General features: G+C 37.2%; 1 protein-coding gene across 1 annotated transcript in view; it reads right to left on the bottom strand.

Moving 5' to 3' along the window:
• RNF169 (ring finger protein 169) overlaps positions 1 to 10,693 on the bottom strand; it is a 79,013-nt gene that overhangs the window by 42,214 nt on the left and 26,106 nt on the right. The window contains exon 2 of the mRNA XM_012645595.1: positions 7,424 to 7,497. Within this exon, the coding sequence (XP_012501049.1) occupies positions 7,424 to 7,497 (74 nt within the window). The remainder of the gene's footprint in view (positions 1 to 7,423; positions 7,498 to 10,693) is intronic.

The following is a 10,693-nucleotide window of genomic DNA, read 5'->3' as shown; positions in this document are numbered from 1 at the left end:
CCTGCCTCAGCCTCCCGAGTAGCTGGGACTACAGGCATGCGCCACCATGCCCGGCTAATTTTTTCTATATATTTCTAGTTGTCCAATTAATTTCTTTCTAATTTTTAGTAGAGACGGGGTCTCGCTCTTGCTCAGGCTGGTTTCGAACTCCTGAGCTCAAACAATCCGCCCGCCTCCGCCTCCCAGAGAGCTAGGATTGCAGGCGTGAGCCACCGCGCCCGGCCTTCATGTGGTATTTAGATGATTTTATTTAAACTAGACTCTAAACAATAAAAACATTTATACAGTAACCTCATAACTACTGATCCTCCTTCTCATAAATGAAAGAGACAAGGAAAAACAGCACATTGCAGAAATAACCTGAATAACTTGTTATTTTAATTAAATTTGATCATGTTTTAAATTTCCCAAGTGTATTCTTTTCTTTGAAATGTCCATTACTTGATAAAGCTCCTTCTCCTCACTTGGGTAGTTGTAAATATTAATAGTAAAAGGAGACAACCGCCATGTCTAATGTTCAACTTAGATTTTGAGCATCCCATCAGCTAGCTGTTCTCCCCTTATATAGTTAAAATTTAAACACCCTTTGAGAGTTTCTCCTTCTCCTTAGTACCACATATCTTACCTGTTCGTAAAGATGTACTATGAGATCTTATATTTTCTGGTTTTAGAAAGACGTATGCCAGCACATGCTCAAAGTGGCATTTCCTCAAAGATTATATAACATTTGAGAGGAAAGAAGAAAAAAATAGCAAATAGTGTTGCAAAAAGAACCCTAGAAATCTTAAAATGCATGTAGCTCTATCATGAGCCAGCTGTACATTCTTATACAAGTTATTTCTCATTAAAAAGGGGGCTTTGAAACTAGATGACCAACAATTTAATTCAATAAGCATTTGGTGAATTCCTATGTGCAAGATATTATATTAGTTGTGTGCAGTTAAAGAGATCAAAACAAACAGATCGATCCTGAAAGATTTATAATCTAATAGGAAAAAACTTTTTAAAATAAACCAACAACATGCTTCTTCTGTGGTATGATAGAACATATTTTAAACTTCCTAATACAAGACATTTTTAAAATACAAGACACTTTTAAGTAAATTTTTTTAAAAAAAGTGTGGTGGCCCATGTCTATAAACCCTAGCACTTTGGGAGGCCAAGGTAGGAGACTCATTTGAGGTCAGGAGTTTGAGAACAGACTGAGCCAAGAGTGAGACCCCATCTCTACTAAAAATAGAAAAATTAGCCGGGTGTGGGGGCATGCACCCGTAATCCTAGCTACTCAGGAGGCTGATGCAGGAGGATCGCTTGAGCCCAGGCGTTGGAGGTTGCAGTGAACTATGATGAGGCCACTGCACTCTACCCATGGTGACAGATTAAGACTCTGTCTCAAAAAAGAAACAAAGATGACTAGCAGTCTCATATATAACAAAAACATACAAAGAGATCAATATTAAAGTAATTTCTCCCTAAAAATTATTTTTCATTTCAACATGCATTTACTGCAGACACTTACACAAGAACAAAATATAACAAAATTCTCAAGCAATGTATTAAGATGAAGCACTAATCTTGTGTTAATATTCCCTTTCCACTTAAAACCCCATGAAATGTCGGGAAACTTCTTTTTAATAAAATAAATCTATAAGAGCACAGAAAAACAACAACAACAAACAAAAACAAAAAGAGCGTGTCACCAGCAGTCAAGACCACAAACACCCAAAAGATGGAACTGGTTTTCACATCTAAAGGTTATATATGGCTGGGGCGGGAGGATTGCTTGAGCTCAGGAGTTGGAGATCAGCCTGAGCAAGAGCAAGACCCCGTCTCTACTATAAATAGAAAGAAATTAGCCAAACAACTAAAAAAAATAGAAAAAAAAAATTAGCCGGGTACGGTGGCGCATGCCTGGAGCCCCAGCTACGAGGGAGGCTGAGGATCACTTGAGCCTAGCAGTTTGAGGTTGCTGTGAGCTAGCTGATGCCAAGGCACTCTAGCCCGGGCAAGAGAGTGAGACTCTGTCTCAAAAAATAAATAAATAAATAAATAAATAAATAAAAATAAAGGTCGTATGTAAGAAATCACATAAAAATATAAACAAGAAGTCACAGAAAACATACAAATGGCCAATAAACATAAAATATTGCTCCTCTGTAGTAATCATAGAAATGAAATTAAAACTGAGATCATTTTCATCTAGCAGACTGGTAAAATATCAAAAACAAAAATAAAGGTTTGGCAAGGATTTGAGGAGAAAGGACTCACTTTTACTGTTCATGAGAGAATAAGCTGAAAAAGTCTTTTTAAAAGACAATTTGTTAATATCTACCAAAATACAAAAAGTGTATATACACCATTTCACACTTTCACTTCTAGGAATTTAACCTAAAGGATGTATTTGCTCACATATGTTCATGAGTGCTCAGCACAGTATTCTTTAAAACTGGGGGAAACAGGAAACTAAATGACCAATGATAATGGAATGAGTAGGTGAATTATGCCTCATTCATAATATGAAATACCATGTAAGATGAAAAAGTAGCTATTAATATATTTTAAAAACCATCTCCCAAAAAAAATGCTGTTAAGTGAAAAAATCAAGTCACAGAATAGATCGTATTATTCCTCAAAAATCCTAGCTTCTTTGAAGAATTTACCCTCAGACTATAATACTCATGACCCCTGTCACTCTCCCTTATTCACAGAAAAACTCAGTACCAAGTTCTCTCCAACTACTCTAGTGATCATTCCTGAAGATTTCAGTATCACTGTACTCTCACCTCCAGTGTTCCTTCACCTCCTTAAATAAATCTTTCTCTCCATCCTATTTTAGCTATCTACTCCCAGAGTCATACCCTAAATCTTGTGATGTCCAATAACTAAAACACCTCCCAAGGCTCACATTTAAGCCTTACATTTAGACCATCATTTCCTATTTCCTAGCTTCCCAGCTTTATCTGTACACTAGCGATCCTACTTTCACAATTCTTTTTCACCATCAAAGCTTCCAGTCCATTCACCCTACCACTCTTTCACTGTCCACCACGTCCCTCATGTCCTCGATTTCCTCCTTAAACAACCGAGATCCATGATCCAAAACTATAATAACTCCCTTGTATATACCCTCAAGTTCACTGCCTCCTTCCCTCTGCCATACTGCTGGCAAAACCCAAACGCTGGTTAAACCCAACACATTGCTTACTCCAAATGTGTCCTAACTAGCCTTATTTCCTGTCCATTGTTGCCCCATGAGGCAGAGACTGCTAGTTGCTACTCCAATACACATTTGCTGCTCCCTCCCTAAGAAAACCCTGATTTTACTCAGGAAGTTAATATACCTAGCCAAAATACTATGCTTTCGAGCCTCCCTAGTAGCTGTGACACAGGACTACAAAATATAGGTGAAGTCACTGGGTGAGGGGGACTTAGACAAAGCTCTTTGAAAGGATCCAATTCCAGCTAGGCAAGGTGGCTCACACCTGTAATCCCAGAACTTTGGAAGGCCGAGGCAAGAGGATCACTTGAGGCCAGGAGTTCAAGATCAGCCTGAGTGACAGAGCAAGACCCCATCTCTACAAAATAATTTTAAAAATTAACCAGGCATGGTGGCACGTACCCGTAGTCCCAGATACTTGGGAGACTGAGGTAGGAGGATCACTTGAGCCTAGAAGTATGAGGCTGCAGTGAGCTATGATTACACCACTGTACTCCAGCCTGGACAACAGAGCAAGACCCCATCTTTTAAAAACAAACAAACAAACAAAAAACCAATTCAGCTGACATGTGCCTTTTTGCCTTCTGTCTAGATTTGATTCTCAAGAAGGATCAGCCATCACATACCACAAGAGACAGGCATTCTTGAAGATGACTAAAAGGAAAAACAAAAGGAACCTAAATCACTGATGTCATGGAGGTGCCATATCAGCCCTAGACTGCTTACCTCCAGTTTGTTACCTGAGAAAAATAAAACTCCTAATTTGTTTGTTTTTTAAATAAATGTTATTGTGTATATTTGAGGTAACATGATGCTATGGGATATATATAAATAGTAAAATGATTACTATAGTGAAGCAAGTTAACATATCCACCGTCTTACACAGTGACCCATTCTTTTTTTTTTAATGGCAAGAGCAGCTAAAATCTACTCATTTAGCAGGAATCCCAGATACCTAATCTGTTTCAGTTATTATTTTGGGGTCTCTACTATTCACAGAAAACACAAGTCCTAACTCCTAGGCCTATTACAGTTTATTCCCCACACAGCAACCAGAGACCTTTCAAAATCATAAGTCAGATCATATTACTGGTTTCCCATCATATCTAAAATAAATTTAGGCTCTCTACTAGGTTAATTAGGCCTTCTCTGACTTGGCCCTTTTGTCTCCCAACTCATCTTCCCTAACCCCGACACCACCCTTCCACTTCCTTGCACATTCAGTTCCAGCCACAATCACCTTCTGGTTCCTTGAACAAGCCAAACTTGTTTCTGTTTCAGGGCCTTTGGAATGTTCTTTCCTCATACCTTTACTTGGTTTGCCCCCTCACTTCCTTTAGGTTTCAGTTCAAGTGTTGCTTCCTCTGAGAGACCTTCCCTAACTGTTCTATCTAAAACTTTTTGTGTCTCCTCAAGTTTCCCTGCCACTCCCTCCCCTCTAACTCTTCTTACCCTGCTTTATTATTGTATATTAAGTATTTATGTGCTTATTTCTTATCAGTCTTCCCCACTAAAAAGCAATCTCTTTGAGGTCAAGGATCTTGAGTGTTTCCTTCAGTACTACATCCCCATTGCCCAGCATATACTAGGGGCACGATTAATATCTGATTAATTAATGAATATACATCATGATCTCACATATACTGAAAAAGTCTAGAGTGTATGTGTGTGTATGTTTATGTAAGCATATATAAGGAGTCTAAGACAAACATTACAGTACCAATACTAGGTACCTCTGGGGAAGAGAGGAAGAAGAAAGATAGAGAGGAACTTTCACATTTTGTTCTGCATATTTCTGCATTATTTTTCTTACGTTAAAAAGACACAATTAACTATAACATACAGCAGGAAGAAAAAAAATCTAAACATATTTAGAAATGCAAACCTATTCACAGAATTGTAAATTTGGAAACACACAGTAACCTCAGCAAGCATATTAACTCAAAGGTCTCTGGCTCAAAAGGACATTGAGAACACACCTCCCTGTTCTTAGTAGTTCCTTAGAGCCCAGCTGAGTATCTGAAAGAAATCACTTCCATTCCATAGCAGTCCCCTTACCTCAACCTGGTTTGTTCCTAAATCTCTCACAGTTAGTAGAATTGAATAGATTATTAAATAAAGTAACACCTTTTAAAAGAACTGGAATTAGGGGAATAAAATTTTTGTTAACATTTCATAGCTCACATAAAAATTTTTACTGTCACTTTAAAGTAATAAAGTATACTAAATAAAAAATGTATTTAGTAGTATGTTATACAACAAATTAATGATAATGAGTTGGGTAGAATTAACTTCCACTTACCATCCCTTGCTCAGTATAAACTTTCAAAGATCATCTTCCTCTAGGGATTCACCCAGATAATTATAAATTCACTTTGCTTTGTTTCAGAAAATACACACTCTAAGAGGCCTGTCTATCTAGCTCTCCATCCAAATGTTTAGTGCCTTTTAATTTTTTTACAATTTCATTGAGACATATTTTATGTATTATGTATTAATCCATCCATTTCAAGTGTATAATTCAATGATTTTTAATAAATTTACAAAGATACAGAACACATCATAAATCAGTTTTAGAAATCTTCATCACTCCAGTAAAGTCTTTCATGCACATTTACTATTAATCCCTATTCCCACCCCTGCTCCAATCAACCACTAATCTACTGTCTGTCTCCCTACATTTGTCTATTCTGGGCATTTTCTATGAATGTAATTATACAGTATATGGTCTCTTATATCTGGCTTCTTTCACTGAGCATCTTTTTGAAGTTTATCCATATGGTAGCGTGTATCAGTGGTTGGCTCCTTCTTATTGCTGAATAGTATGCCATATTAGCGCTTTTTTATTTTATGGCATGGATTTCCATTTTGTACAATGGATGTAGGATAACTTGGATACTTGGTGTGGGGGAGAGGGACCTACTTTTATTTAACCCAAATGACATAGGTGAGTGTTTTTCAAATTCAATCCACTTTAACAAGGTAAGATTGTCCTAGCTTCACAAAACAGCATTTTATTCCATCAGCCTCTTTTAAAACCACTGTCCTGTATCTCCCCTCTAATAGGAACAAAAAGTACAGTTCCTCAAGGTTTCTTTCACTCTCCCAAGGCTTATACAAACTTCTACTCTTACTATGCCTTCTGCTTTACCTCCTTTTCCTATCTCCAACTCCTTGTTTTCTCTAAGATTATCTTCAAACTGATAGCTTTATAATTTCCACATTTTTGAAGTTTTTAAAAAGGTATATTAGAAGTAAATACTGTAACTGCATAATCTGAAACTTTATTTAAGAAGAGCCTGTAGTTCTTTTGATGTGGTCCCTGAAAATAATTTATTCTATTAAAAAAAAAAAGCTTTCTAAGTGGTTTAAAAAGAAACAAAACCTCACAATAACCACAGAAAAGGAGCATGAGGATTCAAGTGAACATTTAACACCCTCACTTAAAAGGGAAGGTCAAAGAATATGTAGTAATTAAGCACAGCTTTCTATCATCTTTTCTCTTTAACATGCCCTTGTTAAATACTGATTTTTCATTCAGTATAAAATGCCACAATAGCGTTACTGTCTCACCTGTTTTATGATGATGCCTGATTCAGATTAAGCTGATTACTTACCTTCATAAAGTATTAAACATACACATGTAGAATGATTAGCTAATCAATTATAGAGCTGGGAGAAGGGTGGTGGTGCAGGGAGAAGGCTGGGAAAGAATGACACAAATCCAGCAGCATATTTCTTATTGCCAGCCTTTTTAAAGTTTTATTTCTGCAGGTGATTCCCACAATTAGTTTGAAAACATGAAAAATAAGATAATATCGACATAGATAAAAGCTTTACCAATGGTAAACATTTTCTAAAGAAATTATTTCACTATCCCCTTACTAGCCTACAAGACAGTTCTTCGGGAGTACTTAACAGAGTGAAAGAAATTAAAGAACAGCTACATGTAATTAGAAGAACCGTGCAAGATAAGGAAAAATAATACAGGCAATTACACCTGTAATCCTAGCAATTTGCGAGGCTGAGGTGGGGGGATTGCTTGAACCCAGGAGTTGGAGGCTGTAGTGTGCTGTGATCGTGCCACTGAGCCCCAGGGAGGGAGGGAAGGAAGGAGGGAGGGAGGAAGGAAGGAAGGAAGGAAAAAGAAAGGGAAGGAAAAGAAAAGAAAAGAAAATGAATGTCATGATAATATGTATACTATACCTTTCTCAGGCTTTCATATTCTTCACGAAGTTCCCCAGGCTTGCTTAATTTGATTGGTGCTCTAAATATAAAGTCTGGAAGAAAGGGGAAAGAAAATACTTTTTAACAGGACTTTTTATGGAAGGTAGCAAGACCTTGTCCTACTGCTGCCCCCACACTGTAAATCACATTAAAAACTGTGGTCATCTTAATTTGAATATTCATTCACTCATTTGACAAATATTTATTAAAGGTTATAAAGCAGGCACTGTTCTAAGCACTGGGGAGAAGCACTGAACAAATAAAGTCCTTGCAGGATCGCTTAAGCCCAAGAGCTTGAGGTTGCAGCAAGCTATGACGACACCACTGCACTCTAGCCCAGAAGACAGATCAAAGCCCTGTCTCAAAAAACAAAATAAAACAAATGAAGTCCTGGCTCTCATGGAGCTTATAATCTTGTGGAGGAAAACAGACAATAAAACAAATAAGTGTGTATATATACTACAACTGGTGGTACTAAGTGCTACAGAAGAAAATAAATGTATGGTAGGAAAAACAAGGTAATTTTATATAGGGTGGTCTAGAAGGATGATACAGTTTGGATGTCTGGTCCCTCCATATCCCACGTTGAAATTTGATCCCCAGTGTTGGAGATGGGACCTGGTAGCAGGTGTTTGGGTCATGGGGGCAGATCCCTCATGAATGGCTTGGTGCCCTCCCCACATACTGAGTTCTCACTTTATTAGTTCACACTATAGCTGGTTTTTTAAAAGAGCCTGGCACCACCTCCTGCCTCTCTTGCTCCTCTCACCATGTGACATGCCCCTGCTTCCCCTTCTGCCTTGACTGGAAGCTCCCTGAAGCCCTCACCAGAAGCAGATGCTGGTGTCATGCTTCTTATACAGTCTGCAGAACCATAAGCCAAATAAACCTGTTTTCTTTATAAATTACCCAGTCTCAGTATTTCCTTTATAGCAATGCAAAATGGACTAACACAAAGGGGCTCACTGATAAAAGGAACATGTTAAAAGACCTCAACGGAAAACTAAATTTAAAGCTTTAGTTTAATCTTACCAAGTAACATTATTTTTTTTAGAGACTTGAGTCTCACTCTGTCACCCAGGCAGGAGTGCAGTGGCATAATCATAGCTCAATGCAACCTCAAGCTTCTGGGCTCAAGTGATCCTCCTTCCTCAGCCTCCCAAATAGCTGGGACTACAGGTGTGCACTACCACGCACAGCTAATTTTTCTATTTTTTATAGATACAGGGTCTTGCTATGTTGCCCAGGCTGATCTTGAACTCCTGGACTCAAGTGATCCTCGTGCCTCAGCCTCCCAAGTAGCACAGGCCCAAGCCACCACACCCAGCCATTGCTAAGTAACATTTTAAATAAGCTGAAGTTTTATTCGTAATGCTGTATTTTACTATTTCTCAATAATGCCAAAGTATAAAGTATATAACATGCATATAATCTTGTATATATTTTCAGTGTATAACCTAATTCTTTTTTAATCCTCAAAGCCTTTAGTGATTTTGATTGGTCTATAGAATAACGTCAAAACTTTTCAACATGTCATTCAAAGTTCTCCAGAGACCAATCACAACTTTATCTTTCTAAGGCATATATCTCTCAACTCTTGACAGTCTAGTCACAACATATATATGCTATATAGTATTTTCAAATCTTTTATGCTATTTTCTCAGCTGAAATTCTGTCTTCTCCCCTTCTCTATATGTATTTTTAAATCCAAGACATCAAGCCATAGGAAACACAATACATGCTGGTTATATAAATAGATGATAAAAATCAAAGTTAAGAACAGGAATAAAATCTTAAGTACTTTAAAAAGGTGGGGGAAAGTACACACTCTACCTCCTTAAATGTACATCACCCTTCTTTACACCTTCTATGTATATTTAGTAATCTAAACAGAGTATTAATTTTAAGACTAATAACTCTATATCCCATTGAGGTTGATAAAATATTTGTTCTAGAAAAGCAGGCTCCCCAAAAAGTTGCCTTTTATCTTTTTTCAGTTGTCTCAACTATTTTAGAAAGACTCTTATTTAGTATATTGAGGAATAAAGAAGATACTTAGAAACATTAGGTCCAATGCAAATACAGAAAATAGTAACTTAAACGTCTACCAAGCACTACAGATTAGTTAGACCCTGAGTTTGGGAGGCAAACATTCCATCACCTTTGCCCACTTAAAAAAAAGTCCTGATGACTATTTTTGTCCCTTAAGCACATTTCCAATTATAGGCAAATAGTATTTAAAATTAGATGCTTTAAAAGAGAAAAGGAAAGAAGGAAGGGAAAATAAAACCCTTAAGGCAAAAAAGTACTTTAAATCCATTTACTGAAAAGCTATTACATAAAGGATATTTCATATATATATTTTTTTATGAATTTTCACAGAAACTTTATAAGGTAGGTATTATACCCATTTTAAAATAAGAAAAGTGAGGGTTTAAATGACTGGGCCCAAGGCCACAGAGATAGCTCACAGCAAAGCAGGGAGAAAAGTTTTAATACGAATAAAGAGGAAAATTACATAATGATTGAAAAGGTCACTCATCCAGAGCTGAGCACAGTCTCTCTCCCCTGCTACAAACTACAAACCCCACTGTAGTAGCCTCCTTGAATAAAGTCTTCCTCACTACCCTTAAAAAAAAAAAAAAAAAAAAGCCAACTCATTAAGAAGATATAACAGGCCGGGCACGGTGGCTCACGCCTGTAATCCTAGCTCTCTGGGAGGCAGAAGCGGGCGGATTGTTTGAGCTCAGGAGTTCGAAACCAGCCTGAGCAAGAGCAAGACCCCGTCTCTACTAAAATTAGAAAGAAATTAATTGGACAACTAAAAATATATAGAAAAAATTAGCCGGGCATGGTGGCGCATGCCTGTAGTCCCAGCTACTTGGGAGGCTGAGGCAGGAGGATCGCTTGAGCCCAGGAGTTTGAAGTTCCTGTGAGCTAGGATGACGCCAGGGCACTCTAGCCCGAGCAACACAGTGAGACTCTGTCTCAAAAAAAAAAAAAAAAAAGATATAACAATCACAAACTTGCATGAACCTGTATTATTACAACAAAAGCTAATAATACTATAAGAAGAAATTAATCCAAAATTACAGTAAGAAATTTTAACACACCACAGTTAAAAAAAGATCAGGCAGACTAAAAGGTGGTAAAAATATAGAAAAACTGAACAATTAACTTGATAATATATTTTATATTTATGTATGTACCCAATGAACAAAATATATATTCCTTAAAGAAACAAGGAAC

Source organism: Propithecus coquereli, unplaced genomic scaffold, assembly GCF_000956105.1.
Source record: "Propithecus coquereli isolate 6110/MARCELLA unplaced genomic scaffold, Pcoq_1.0 Scaffold235, whole genome shotgun sequence".
In the NCBI taxonomy this organism is placed as follows: domain Eukaryota; kingdom Metazoa; phylum Chordata; class Mammalia; order Primates; family Indriidae; genus Propithecus; species Propithecus coquereli.
Note: the sequence above shows the minus strand (reverse complement) of the source record. Positions and strands in the feature narration are given on the sequence as shown.